General features: G+C 48.9%; 1 protein-coding gene across 2 annotated transcripts; it reads right to left on the reverse strand.

Moving 5' to 3' along the window:
* Nucleotides 1–55: 55 nt before the first annotated feature.
* Nucleotides 56–15,087, reverse strand: LOC114790030 (testis-expressed protein 10 homolog). Of its 2 annotated transcripts, none has more exons than XM_028979619.1 (16): nt 14,871–15,087; nt 14,502–14,685; nt 10,203–10,720; nt 9,876–10,076; nt 8,472–8,703; nt 8,265–8,383; nt 7,939–8,198; nt 7,719–7,842; nt 7,110–7,279; nt 5,632–5,809; nt 4,922–5,010; nt 4,276–4,409; nt 1,542–1,622; nt 1,290–1,459; nt 308–518; nt 56–231 (listed from the first exon to the last, which is right to left on the reverse strand). In XM_028979619.1, the coding sequence occupies exons 2-16, from the start codon at nt 14,679–14,681 to the stop codon at nt 139–141; spliced, it is 2,760 nt and encodes a 919-aa protein (XP_028835452.1). In that variant the 5' UTR covers nt 14,682–14,685; nt 14,871–15,087; the 3' UTR covers nt 56–138. The 2 variants fall into 2 exon arrangements, with proteins under 2 accessions (XP_028835452.1, XP_028835454.1); XM_028979621.1 differs by having other exon boundaries at nt 56–228; nt 14,871–15,086.
* Between the last annotated feature and the right edge of the window lie 181 nt (nt 15,088–15,268).

Consider the following 15,268-nt stretch of genomic DNA (forward strand, 5'->3'; position numbering starts at 1 on the left):
CAGGACTCATTTCCTTCATCATCATGGCGTCAGTAATGTATCTTCATTACACATCTTCCACACAGCAGCGGTTTATTTTATATATATATATAAAAAGCACAAAAGAAAAGAGGTGGAGCTTCCACATGGGGACATGGTTCAGAAGAGGTTGCCACGGTGACTGGATACTGTGGTACTGTAACAGTAGAGCAGGTCCGTCAGCCACTGGTCACGAGACTCTACAGAGTACTGCTGAAACACACACATACATGCATTAAAGCGCGGTGTTTATGATCTCTGTGTGTGTGTGTGTGTGTGTGTGTGTTACCGTGAGCTCCTGGATGATCTGCTGCAGCAGCGCGTTGTTGGCGATCATGTGGTTGCGCAGGTGTGTGTGTTGCATCAGGAGCTGCAGGATCTGGGCCACCTGAGGAAACTCCTCCTCACACAGGTCACCCACGCGCAGCGCCTGCAGGACCAGTCGCAGCAGCCGGGGCACGGTGCTCAGGGCCGCCAGGCACGCCCCCCACACCGCCTCCCTGTCACAGAGCGTGAGTCAAGCAAGGCGCGGGCCCTCGGGATCGTGGGGAACGTTCGTACTTAACAGCCATAAACTGATTTAGTTGCCTGTCAGAGATGCTTTTACGACTAGAAGGGATCCCACGGGTGAAGTTCTGTGTTAAAGGTCCCCTGACATGAAACGTTTTGTTGCTTTTATATCGGTCCCAATACGGTATCTGACGTCTCTTCCCGAAATTCGGCCACTTTGGTCCAGTCCCACAATTAAATATCCCAGGATCAGTGTCTGTAGCTTTAACTGCGGGACGAGGAGGAGAGCGGCCTGTAGAGGTTGAGCGTCAACAACACTATTCACCAACCACAGGAAATAGTGTCGCAGTTTTTCTTAAAAAAAATAAATAAAATGCACCCAGTAGTTGTTCACGTGACTAAAATAAAAATACATGTAAAAATGAGCAACGGGAAATTCTCTGGGCGGAAAAAGCATGAGAAGCGGGAGGTCACCAAACTGCTCTTTGCACCTGTCGCCATTTCTAGCCACTGCAGGACCATAGACAGGCTAGAGGAGCTCGTATTAATGTTAAATAACCTCACTCACAGTCACATTTTCATAACGGGACCTCATAAGATATGACACCCAGTTTCACATTGGAACAGCACTCATTTAAAAAAAAAAAAAAAAAATGTTGGAGAATGTGCTGCATCTGAACTCTCAATAAAGAAAGACATTTTATTTAAAGTATGAATGTAGGACATCCTGACAGTCAAGGGGTGCGTGTATTGGTACGTACCTCCTGTGCGTGCCGGGCTCCAGCTGCAGAAACAGACTGAGCATGCTCAGGCAACAGTCAGACAGGAAGTTGAGGAGCGTCTCGTTTGGTATGACGTTCACATCCAGCAGGCGCGACACGAACCTCAGGACTGCTGCACACACACTGTCAGGAACAACGGTCAAGCCCACCTACACAAACACACAACATTTTAAAAACTCACACACCACACACACCAACTTAGCAGTGATACTACAACACACACACACTCACCAGAGTCTTGTAGACGCCGTTCTGAAGCAAATCGAAACACTGAGAGCGAGAGCCCAGAGTCTCCAGACAGTGACACACTTCCTGTTTGGAGAGAGGTGGGAGGAGCCCAGTCAGGTTCTTCCTCCTGAGGTCCCACACACCCGAGCGGCCGGTGATCGCCGGCGACTCGCTCTGATTCAGGTGTGTTGTTAAGCAGTAACAGTATCCTGTGTGTGTGTGTGTGTGTGTGTGTGTGCGCTTGCTTGCCCCGCAGCGTCGCGACGTTGGCCGCAGCCAAACAAATAAAATTAATTATGCCGAATTGAGAACCACCGCCACCAACACCCCTCCGCCCCAAACCAGCCCAGACTGATGCCAATCAGCTGCTGACCTCTGACCTCTCGGCCCCCAAGCTCGAACACATGACTGCATCAGTTCAACAGACAAGACACACACACACACACACACAGCTCAGATGCAATGGAAGTTGACAACAGGCATCACTCTCCCGATTCCAATAATTCAGCAGCACAAACAATAAACGTGGGTGTGTGTGTGTGTGTGTGTGTGTGTGTGTGTATAATCTAATAGGTTTAACCACATTAGGTCTGATGCGATTAAGCAGCTCAGGACGTCACTCAGGGCGGCCAATTATCAGCATTAATCAGAATAACAGAATTAAAGTGAGATTAACCAGATTACAGACAGCACAGATTACTGCTGTCCCACACACACACACACACACACACCCACACACACACACACACCCTCTGCTCATTTGAGCCGGAGGCTGAAATCTAACGCTCACCACTGTGACGTCCACAGGTGAGACGATCAAAGAACACTTAACTCCACCTGGAACCCTGACTGTACCAGTGTGTGTGCGTATGTACGGTCACTAGATTAGAGAAGATACCAGATGGATGATTATTCCAGAACGACTGACCCCGCATAGACTAAAGTGACTCAGGACTAAAATGTAAATTTAGAGGAATAAAACTGTGGTCTGGGCCACTTCACGTCACCAGGAACACTCAGCCCATAATAAAAAGAATCTTAAATGTCCAGAAAATACGTACAACGCGATTAGCAGGAGTGTTTCACTGTAAACATCTCAGGTCGAGTGTGTGCGTGTAAGTATGAGAGAGATAGGTAGCTCACTCCTCTTTTCTCATTAAGCTCCATTATTCTCCATCAGCCTCACCTGCTGGCACTCTACCCCCCCTCACATCACCGTTACCATGGTGATGCCATCCAGTCTCGCCACCAGGACATGCTGATTGACTTGGACACGGAGATGAGAGTCCAGGCGTAATTGTATGGCGGAATTAGCACTGTTTGTGTGTGTGTGTGTGTGTGTGTGTGTGTGTGTTAGTGTGTGTGGGCCTCAGGGCAACTTTTTGTTGGGTTTTAATTTGCGTGTAAAATGTCAGCGTGTGATCATGTCCGCTGGCCAACATTAGCATTAGCGTCTGTCCCCTCGCTCTCCGATAACCAGCATTTATTGAAATGTGTGTGTGTGTGTGTGTGTCTCCCAGCGCTCTGATAACTACCGCTCACTGAAACATGGATCTACACACACACCTTGACCGGCGCTACGCGATAAAACGTCCCCCCCCCGCCACACTGAGGCCAACACCAGAAGGAACTAAAACCCCAGATGTCTGGAATACTAATAAAATCCCTACACACCCTTACACACACAATACACACACAGCTCAAAAGTTATTTTAGTAGTTCAGTCACAAGAAACACAGAAACAAATGACTGGTTCTGGCCTCAGATCTGCTGAAGGACCTGGGAGAACTCAGGAACTGCTCACCAACCCGAAACTTCAGGCCCGGCAAACCACCGAGACCCAGGCGGATCTCATCATTTGCATAACAGTGGTGGCCTAGCGAGTCCTAAACGGTCAAGGCACCACTGAGGTCCCCTTGATGAAGGCACAGCGCCCACACACTGCTCCCCGGGTGCCTGTCATGGTGCCCACTGCTCACCAAGGCTCATGGTTAAATACAGAGGACACATTTCACTGTGTGCACCGTGTGCTGTGCTGCAGTGTTTCACAATGACTAAAACAAATCACTTTAAAATCATGAGCTATCATCAATCCTCTACATTGTGAGGTGACTGTGGGTCATACTTCTCCAGCACATCCCACAGATGCTCGACTGGACTGAGGTCTGCAGAATTTGGAAGTATCCTGCTGAAAGAACTCAGGACTGAGGGGTGAACAATGTTTAGGTAGATCCTCCACATGAATGCAGGATCCAAGGTCTCCAGAAGAGCTTCACACTGTCTCCACCAGCTTTCTACTATCATGTCTACAACCTCAATCTAATGTACAGTAGATCTTCCCTGCTGGCACTCCCCAGGATCACCAGTTTGATCACCTTGATTGTCATGGTAAAACACTGCAGCACAGCACAAGGTGACACGACGAAATGTGTCCTCTGTATTTAACTACCTCCATCAACCATTAACCTTGGTGAGCAGAGGGCAGGCATGAAAGGCGCCCAGGGAGCAGTGTGTGGGGACGGTACCTCGATTAAGGGGACCTCAGTGGCACCTAGGGATTCAGCAACCTTCTGATTACGGGTCCGCTTCCCTGCCCCAGCAGCGATATACCTCAACTCCTGCAGACCAGGGGACCAGGTCCCACAAGATCTGGAGATGTTAACATCCTACCCACTGCCAATCACATTTGCTTTGTCCATCATAATGGTATCCCCAGAAGCTGAAGACCTGCACTCACCTCCACCACGTCCCAGTGGTGTGTGAACTGCTCCTCGGGGGTGGAGTAGATGCTGAAGGGAGAGAATGACGAGGGCAGAGCGATGGACTCGTCCTCACGCTGCTGCAGCTCCGTTATCTCGTCCTGGCAGAAACCTAGCAGAAACATCACAAGACACTCAGTCGTCTAAGAATGAGCCGTGTGTGTGTGTGTGTGTGTGTTTGAGGCCGTGTGTGTGTGTGGTGTGTGTGTGTGAGGCCGTGTGTGTGTGTGTGTGTGAGGCCGTGTGTGTGTGAGGCCGTGTGTGTGTGTGTGGCCGTGTGTGTGTGAGGCCGTGTGTGTGTGTGTGGCCGTGTGTGTGTGAGGCCGTGTGTGTGTGTGTGTGTGAGGCCGTGTGTGTGTGAGGCCGTGTGTGTGTGTGTGTGTGTGTGTGTGAGGCCGTGTGTGTGTGTGTGTGTGTGTGTGTGTGTGGGTGTGTGTGTGTGTGTGTGTGTGGTGTGTGTGTGTGTGTGGGGGTGTGTGTGTGTGTGTGTGTGTGTGTGTGTGTGAGGCCGTGTGTGTGTGTGTGTGTGTGTGTGTGAGGCCGTGTGTGTGTGTGTGTGTGTGTGTGTGAGGCCGTGTGTGTGTGTGTGTGTGTGTGTGTGTGTGTGTGAGGCCGTGTGTTTACCAATCAGTGTGGAAAACAAGAAACTGAAGTAATCCACGTCCCGCACAGCGACTTCCTGTGAACTGCACTGCCAGCCACTAAGAGAAGACCTGAAAACAAAACACACACACACACACACACACACACACAAACAGTGTACTGTAGCTTCCAATGCAGACAAAAAAACTTATACAAAAACAGTCAAATACTGCCACCTACAGGCTGACACACCCTGCAGACACACAACTCTTATAACTCTGAGGATGTAAGAAAGGGAGAGAGTGTGTGTGTGTGTGTGTGTGTGTGTGTGTGTGTGTGTGTGAGTGTTGCACATCAGGACACATAGTTCCCTTATTAAATGAAGTTTTATATGGAATGTAATATCACATCTCCTGCACAGACACACACACACATGCTCCTCTTCTGACTGCTCATTGTGTTTCACCTCATTACAGCCAATCAAAGTTAATCAGCAGCCGTCACGGCCAATAAGAGTTAAGTGGCAGGATGGTCCCACCTCTCAACCGGAGCCTGTGATGCTGATTGGTTAAATTGTTTGATTTGATTACCAGCGCAAACTCTACTCAGCCTGTCTCCTCTTGGTACCATCAGCCGACAGAAGCTCAGACAGACGCACACACACACACACACACACACACACACACACACACACACACACCAGACTCGGGGCAGGAAAGAGTAGGTAAGTTTGCGCGTGTGTGTTTGTTCACCTCAGATGTATTATTCTGATGAGCGTAGCGGCAAGGCTCGCTGACACACGGCCGGTGTTACAGATTCGACTCAGGCAGGCCAGCAGGTCGGGAGGAAACGCAGGCAGGAAGTAGAGCATCTGGACCAGGCGCTGCTGGGAATCCGCCGGCAACACCACCACGCAGCCCTGCACTGGGTCTGAACACACACACACACACACACACACACACACGACAAATCAGCCAGCAGACCAAGAAAGGGAAAGCACTCCCCCTAGTGGCGTTTTAAAACACCAAGATGTGTGTACATCAGAAGAATGACTGGAAAGAGTGACCAGTAAAAGGAGAGAGGTACGTGTGTGTGTGTGTGAACAAGTGATCATAGATAGACATTATTAGCCAGTGACGCACTCTGCTGATGTCACTGGCTCTCACACAAAGAGCTAACTGTACTATAGAAATACAACCCAAACACACACACACACACACACTCTCTCTCTCTCTGAAAAAGAAAGGGAGTAAATCACAGAGGCTCCTTCTGGCCTGCACAGTCACTAAACACACACACACACACACACAGAGTTAAAAGAAAAACTGCCTGGTCACCATGGTATTATGACAAGGTGTAGAGTGTCGAACATTAAACTGGGAGAAAAGAAGAGACTGAACGTTCAGTGAACTGGAGGTGGGTGGGGAAACGACAACGTGGAACCTCACGTTGCCAGTAGAATATTTTGTGGCAAGAAAGAATTTCCAATGTAAACTTTTAAAGAGTGCCGGAAGCCTGGAAAGCATTCTGAGGCGGGATCATTAAACTGGGCTTCGGCTCTAAACACAGTTCCTCACCCACAGTGGCACAATGATATCAGAATTAATTTTATTAATAATCCATCACTAGACATGGATTAAAGCACAAAATATTTTATGTGTGTGTGTGTCATTATATATGTATATATACACACACACACACACACTTTCATCAAATGAATTCCCTGCATTCGGTTCATCAACTCCAAGGCCCAAGCTTTTCTCCGCCTACACTGTGAGGGCCAGATGCTCTTCTAAAGTACAATATTGATTGAATTTTGTATTATTTGATATATTAAATACATTTATTTTTTATTATTTTGATATTTTAATATATTTTCCTATTGTCACCCATCAGGCTGAGACCGACCCAGGTCGGTCTTTTTAAAAAAAAAAATGTTTTAAATGAATTAATAGGTCATTTCCAATCAAGTCGACTGTGCAGTCAGGAGTGAGAAACAACGACTGGTTGCCGCTCCTGTACTCCCTGCAGGACAGCCAGGCCCACCATTAATCTCCGCACCCGCCTCCTCCACAATGCGTTTATTCCTGCCATTTGACATTCATTTTAAATACTAGTCTTGCATGACTCATGATGATTCGTCCAGGGAACAATTAGTCCCAGACACCAATGTTCATGTAGTTCAATGTTCATTATAAGTGTGTCTGTGTGTGTGTGTGTGTGTGTGTACCATAGAGGCTGCAGGCCTGTGTTTGAAGACTTTGCAGAAGGTCTTTGTTCCTCCAGGCTGCAGCCGACTGCAGCGTCTGCAAGATCTGCGCAGACAGCTGTGGGTTCCGAGAGCCGAGCTGCACCAACTGCACCGGCAGCGAAGCCAACCAGCGAGCCAGGATCTTACTCCTACACACACACATGAAACAAAAGCACACACATATGTGTGTGTGTAGGGCTGTAGACTAACTTTTAGCACTGCGGCGCCTAAGAAATCTTACCAAATTTTCGACCGGCATCCACCACCACCACAAATAGGGAGGTAGTAGCCTAGTGGGTAACACTCTCGCCTATGAACCAGAAGACCCAAGTTCAAATCCCACTTACTACCATCGTGTCCCTGAGCAAGACACAATGTGTTTTCCAAGGGGGGGGAAGTGTCCCTGTAACTACTGATTGTAAGTCGCTCTGGATAAGGGCCTCTGGTAAATGCTGTAAACACATGGACCTAACATGTGTCAGGTTGCGTGAACCACTGGGAGTTACGGAGACTCACACCCACCCACCCCCCCCATTGAGAAATTAGGTTGCACTCTAGAGCCCTTGTGGTGTGTGTGTGTGTGTGTACCTGCTCAGGTGCTCCTGTAGGTACAGTCGGCTGAAGAAGCGCAGGAGCATGAGCCGAACAGACACACTGAGGTTCCTCTGGTGGTACTGGGCGTGGACGGCCTGCAGCAGCTCCTCTGTAACAGCTACATACACATGCACACACACGCCTCAGAATGTAGATCATGATCAGAAGTCGCACAACTCGAAAGTAAATGTCTCCACCAAAGCCAAAGTCTCACTGCGGCTCTTCTGGTTGAGCACCAGACTCCACACCACCTCCAGCAGCGGCGCCAGCTGCCGCCCCCCCAGCCTCCCGCCGTCCATCAGTGTCTCCCGCACAAAGCTTCTGATTGGCCCAAGCCAGTCCGCATCCTGCCCCTCTGGCTGGCCCCGCCCCTTGACACTGAGCGTCACCATCACCTGGCACAGAGTCACGTTCAGCCCCAGCGGGTCAGCGTTGCCCGAGGCGACCGAGCCCCCCATCACCTGTTGCCTGGTCCTGTTACAAAAGTATGTTTAGTGTGTGTGTGTATGTGTGTGTGTGCGCATGTGCACTGACACTCACCTCTTCCCCTCCCCCTTCTTCTTGTGTCGCTGTATGGGTGTGTCCAGGAGGCTGTAGGGAAAGTTCTTCATGAAATGCTGCCTGAAGTCCCTAAGGTAGGAGGTGCGGAGCCAGGAGTCCTACAGGAAGTGGAGGGATCAGCAGGGGGCGATGTGAGCTGCACAGACCCTGATGTGGAATATGCGCAGGCCCTGATGCGTTAATTACCAGCTCCTCCTGTAGGTGGTGCTGCGGCGTCAGGCGTCTCAGCAGCTGTAGAACTGTCAGCACCTGCTGCATGAGCGCCATGGCGTCATCCGAAATCAGATGGCCGCTGTCCGCGCCCACCGTCTCCACCCACACCTCCATCAGCAGGGGCACCAGCGTCTCGGCGAAGCCCCGCACCGCCTCCAGCGAGCCCAGCACAGAGTCGACTCCAGCCCCGGGCTCCAGGTCCGGCCTGCAGCAGCCAACAGGTCGACAAATACCATGGTTCAGGAGGACAACGACAATGTCCAACGTTTGACCTACGAAAACAACGGGCAGTGGCGGCCTAGCGGGTAAGTAAACGGCCCCGTAATGAGAAGGTTGCCAGTTCAAATCCCAAGGTGCCACGGAGCAAAGCACAGTCCCCACACACTGCTCCCCGGGGCGCCTGTCATGGTGCCCAATGCTCACCAAGAGCGATGGGTTAAAGTATTTTTTGTTCCTAAAAAAATACTTTATTTTTACAATAACAGAAAAAGTTTCATTAATTATATACAGGACAAACTTTTTTCAAAGGAATTTCCATGGCTGTTCAATTACTAAAATGATTAAGTAAAACACACACCCACCAACACAACCCATGCTCAGGCAATCATGTGTAGAAAAATGATAAAAATTCGATAATCGATAACTGTTGGAGTGAAGTTGTTTTCAGACCGAATGTAATTTGCTCTGAATGCTCTAAAGTCTGGGAATATTTCAGCCTAGATAAAAAAAAACTATAAAATCTAAATCTATAAAAAAAAAAAAAAAAAAAAAAAAAAAAAGCTATTTACAACATCGAAATGGAGAGTAAGGAAGCTAAGTAGTAGCCTAGTGTGTGACACACTCGCCTATGAACCAGAAGACCCAGGTTCAAACCCCACTTATTACCATTGTGTCCCTGAGCAAGACACTTAACCCCAACTGTCCCTGTAACTACTGGTTGTAGAGCCAGGAATGTCGAAATAGAAAGATCCTCTCAAATGGTGGAAGGAAGACTGTTCATTTTTGTTGTAATTCGGCCGTCATGAAAAGGCTCATGCCTGTTTTTTTGCGCTGAGCCTCGCGGCAAGTGCGGTGCGTTGAGCGCAATTCGCAGTTTTTATTTTAGCGGAATCGCAAACGACTACATAGCCGCGCTGGGTCAAGTTGAGTCGGTGTAGATGTCGGCTCTACGACTGCGCGACGAGTCTTCAGCCGGTGCCACGTGACACTGATACGTCAGTGGTCTCACACACACACACACACACACACGGCGGAAAATAGAAACTCTGGAACCCGTTTCAGAAAATAACCGTTGGACAAAGCTGTTTTCATTGGCTTACATATCCAAACAGGTCACCCACGTACCCAGGGTGGCCCTACAGCGGCAGAGCATCTTACCGAAGCCGGTAGGTGGAGTGGGGCGTCGGCTTGGCGCCAGAATTCTCAAACACCTGGACTCCGCCCTTGCCGAACGGCTGCTCCTCCCAGTTCAGCTCTAACGGCGTCACCAGGCATTTATCTGCTGTCACTTTATCAGCGGAGACCACGCCCCCTTCACCCGCTCGCTCCTCCACCACAGCCTCGAGAAAGCGGCTCAACCTAGGGGAGAAACACACACACACACACACACACACACACACACACACACACACACATTACATACATGAACACACACACGCACACAAGTTCTCTCATACAAACACACACACACACACACACACCCACCTGAGCAGGACCGTCAGTCTCCACTGCTGCGCCGTGGTCCGCCGCTCTGGTGTGATCGACAGCGCCCACGTCTTCCCCGCCCCTGGTTTTGCCTGCGCTTTAGCTCCGCCCCCCAGCTTCTGTTGGGAGATGAGCTCCAGGAAGTTTGTGAGCAGGTGGGCGTGTCTGTGGGCCAGGAGGGCGGGGTAGTGCTCGAGCAGGACGTCGAGGACCAGCAGGGCGTCGGCCTGGATGCCGGAGGAGATGTGGGTCATGGCGCAGGTGAGGTGGGCGCTCAGCAGCGGGAAAAACGGCGCCACGTGCTCGCCGGGGACGCACTGTGCCACAAAGCGCAGCAGCCGCAGCGCCGCCCGGCGCACGACGCCGTCTTTGTCGGTGAAGGCCGCCGCCACCTCGCTCAGGATGGTGGACAGGTGCTGGTGGACCAGCGGCGTGTGAGACGCCAGCAGCTCCCGCAGGCCGAACAGCGCCCCCTGCTTCACCGTGGCGTTGTAGTGGTGCAGCTGAGACAGGAGATCCTGGCAGAGCAGAAGCACCAAACATGTTTAAATGTCCCCCATTATGAAACATTTTTTTGCTTTTATACTGGGCTTATTGGCGACATAAGGGGACAAATTACAGATCCGACCGTCTGAGCTACAGCTCTCTTAGCTAAATCGCCATTTGTAGCCTCTGCAGGACCATAGACAGGCTCAGGTCTGTAGGGTGGTAGTAGCCTAGTGGGTAACACACCCGCCTATGAACCAGAAGACTCTGGTTCGAACCCCACTTCCTACCATTGTGTCCCAGGGAGTGTCTCCAGGAGAACTGTCCATCACTACTGTAAGTCGCTCTGGATAAGGACGTCTGATAAATGCCATAAATGTAAAATGTACATTTTCATGATAGGGGACCTTTTAATTGTGGGTGATCTGAAATAATTGTTATATTTTGTTCAAATATGCCTATAATTATATATATATTTGGTGAACTTTTCAGTCTTTTCAGAACTTTTCAGTACGGCCGGTTATAATAAACGAACTATATAAAAGAACTTTTTAAACACGGAAAAGGTTCCTAAATGTGGACACAGGAACGACTTGCAGCGTTGCCAGATACCTGACAGTTTCAGCCTCTGGTACCCAAACACACACAGAACGTTGCTGCAACACGGCAATGGTCAGCATCATAACTGATGTTCTTTGTTGTTCGCAGGGCTCTTACACATTTTTGCAAAAGAATTTCCATGACTTTACAACTACTCTAAGGCGAATTTTTGATGACCCTGAAAAGCTGAACTTAAATGACAGTGTTGCTTCCTCCAAGTTCGCGCAGCCCGAGCCCGAGTAAAATGGACCAACCAGATCCCGGCATAGATAACCAGCTGAAATTTACACGACTTTTAAAAGGAGACACGCGGCTGTGGAGGCGCTGGAACACGGAAGCAACGCACGCAGCACCACGTGACGTGGTTCACTACGTACAGCCTATGAAAAGTCTCACGGGAACTATGAACTTTGTTCAATTTCCCCTGGAGGTCAGAACAGCTCAGTCACTGAGCACTTTCAAACGGCAGCTCAAGACCTTCCTCTTTAGAGAATATTTAGATGAACTTGTAACCTTCTTCTTGTCTGACTTCTGTATAGAAACTAGAACAGAGTGAATAAAAAGGTTGTATTCATAGTTGGGGGTCCTAGTGAACCAGAACTGATCACTTCATCCATGGTGACATGGAAGCACGTTGGAAGTCGCTCTGGATACCGGCGTCTGCCAAATGCCTTAAAATGTAAATGTTAAACATTCATGTGCCAACCAGATTTTAACCAGCCTTTTTTTTTTTTTCAAATCCAGGTTTTTAATGACCTTAGGAACCCTGTGTTCACAACGTGAAAGTGATTAGTTGTCACGTGTCATCACAACACAGCACCCAGTGAAATGAGTCCTCCCCTGAGGGAACAGTGGGCAGGTAGTGATGGGCACGGCAGTTCTTTAAGATGTACTGAATTTTTAATCAGTTCACTAGTGTCATTGTCACCACTGCCCCACTAAAAAGATTTGTTCACCAAATCACTGATTCATTCATGGCCGGAGGAGCCTGACTCACTTCCTGGACTGAGTGTTGTACTATAGTACGCTATTTAACTGATCCATAACAGGGACTGTATAATTCACACTAAACTACTACTCTGGTTTAACTATGGTCTAATCAAGGGAACACAAAAAGTCACTGTGGCCTAGCTGGTAAAGAAACGGACCTGTAATCACAAGGTTGATGGTTCAAATCCCAAGGTGAGCAAAGTACCGTCCCCACACACTGCTCCCCGGGCGCCTCTCATGGAGGACACGTTTTTTTTGTTACACCGTGCAGCTGTGCTGCAGTGTTTCACAATGACAATCACTTCACTTTCATTCTCTACCATCTTATCTGTACTCATTTGCATTCTGTTACTCAAATTTCCTTGAATTAAACAGTGAAAATATAAAAGTGAAATCCTACTTATTGGTACAAAAAAAAAAAAAAAAAAAAAAAAATCAACATTATCCAAAACTGACAGTATTTCAATTGAGATTGACAACTGTTCCGTCTCCCCCTCTCAGCAGGTTAAGAGTCTGGGTGTCATCCTCGATATCAATAACATTACCCTGGTCTGCATACTGTCATCTTCGTAATATCAATCTCCTCAATCCTTCCCTCACCCACCATACTGCTTATCTATCGTCTTGTCACCTTCCGTTGGGATTTATGGCCTACCTCAAAACTGTCTATAAGCTTCTACTGGGTCAGAATTCAGCCACCCGCATCATTACTAGAACTCCTATCCATCATATATCTCACGTGTTTCAGCAACCGCAGCGGCTCCCGGTTAAATCTCGGGTTGAATTCAAAACGATTCTGTTAGCGGTTAAGGCCATTAAAGGTCTGGCTGACTTTCTCCAGGTTGTAACTCCCTCTCGTGCCCTCAGCTCATCCTCTTCAGTCCATTTGAATGTCCCTTCGGCCCTCCTTACCTCTATGGGGCACCCAGCCTCTCACCATTTAAATCCTCACTGAGAAGTCATCTGTTTAAGTGGACCTTCTCTGAGTCATTTGTAGTATACTTGTATATGCCTTTTAATCTGGTTTTATTATGCCTATGAATCTAGTCTCTTATTGTGGTTTTGCTGTACGCCGTATTGTGAAGTGAAGTGATTGTCACATGTGATACACAGCAGCACAGCACACAGTGCACAGTGAAATTTGTCCTCTGCATTTAACCCATCACCCTGAATGAGCAGTGGGCGGCCATGACAGGCGCCCGGGGAGCAGTGTGTGGGGACGGTGCTTTGCTCAGTGGCACCTCAGTGGCACCTCGGCGGATCGGGATTTGAACCGGCAACCTTCTGATTACGGGGCCACTTCCTTAACCACAAGGCCACCACTGCCCCAGTGGTTGATTGTGTGACGGAAAGGTGCCTATAAGTACAGCGTGTACCCCACGGTACATTCAGTGAAGGGTTCACACGGATGCATTCTCTCCATCTGCGGGTTTTATACACTACCCATTACCTGCTGTGCGCTACTGTACGAGAAATGTTGCGGAGGCAATTCAGTTCTCTCCGAGGTACGTTTGGACACGCCACCACACCTCACACTCCGACCATCTGAACGTTCACTGCTCATTTAAGCACGGCCCTGCAGTCTGCTACAGCTGCACTGGTCATTGCACAATCTATGCACAATGCGCTTCAGCAGAATCCATAGCCAGTAACCAGTGATGACTGTGTCTTATTCATTTTTATAATTGTTACTTTAACCATGCACAGTCAAACCACATGCTATAACTATGCATGTGACAAATGACTATCTTACATCTTGAACCCCTTCTCCCCCTCCGTCGCTCCTGCTTATTGGCCTGTCTCGTGGCATCACTGCCAGTCCGACGTTTTACGTTGATATGTCAGAGGAAAACGACTCAGGGGAGTTTAAATAACCTCCCTCCCTCCCTCCCTGCGACTGACAGCTCAAATGAACGGAGAAGCGAACGAATCACTTGAGCAAGTGATTCGTTCTTCTGAACGAATCGTTCGCGGACGACGACACGACACTAACGAACGGCGCCCGGGGAGAAGCGTGTGGGGACGGTGCTTAACTCAGTGGCACCCCAGTGGTACCCGGCTACCTTCTGATTACCGCTGGCCCAAAATGTCACCAAATGAGAGACAAATGACCATTTTTAGCCTAACGTTGCATGTTCGTTTTTGAAAAAAAATGTTCTTGGTTTTAAATGTTCCGAGTTGATATCTAAACAGAATTTTTCTAAAGGCTCGTTTCCCGGTCACCTTGATTCCGAGCTGGCGGTGGGTGGTGGGCCCGGACTCGTCCCGCCTCAGCTGCTCGGACAGGTGGATGGATTTGGACCTGAAGCTGACGCTGGTCGCGTTGTCCGGTCTGGGCTTCTTCTTGCCCACTTTGAGCTTGACTTTCTGGAAGTCGTCCTGCCTTTTCTTCCTCTTGGTCATTTTGCTGGAATTTGATCAAATAAAAAGCTGCTGATCAATTTAAAATGATCAAATACATTTAGCCTGCACGCTGCAGCCAAACACGGCCCAGCTTTACACACGCGTCACTCATCCCCTACCAAAGAAATAAAACTGCGGCGCGCACATTTATGAAAATATTAAAATAAAAACCAGCATTTTCACATTTACCTCAGAGAACAAGAACTTCCTCGCGCTGGCTGCGAACAGGGGTCCTTGCGGAATTTAGGTGTCTCGGCGAGCGCCCGTCAAACCTGTGATCGCGGCGCAAAGACAAGAACAAGAAGAGAGCGACGACTGTGTACCGGTGTCACGTGGTCAAAACAGCACATCCGATTGGTTGGATTACATCACGGAGCGTATTGTGGGAACGTGGATGACTAGTGTGGATTAAAGGAGATTAGTGATTCCGACGTGTAAATTAGCATTGTGTCTACTTAAAGAAACGTGCACAGAACTCAAATCACCCGAATTTATCAAAATTCTGTCAAAATGGGATCCGTTAGCTCGGTTTCCCAACGTCAGGTCGTCTGTCTCGTCATGATAGAGGCTCTTGGGCTGTAGTCTAG

Source organism: Denticeps clupeoides, chromosome 5 (genome assembly GCF_900700375.1).
Source record: "Denticeps clupeoides chromosome 5, fDenClu1.1, whole genome shotgun sequence".
In the NCBI taxonomy this organism is placed as follows: Eukaryota; Metazoa; Chordata; class Actinopteri; order Clupeiformes; family Denticipitidae; genus Denticeps; species Denticeps clupeoides.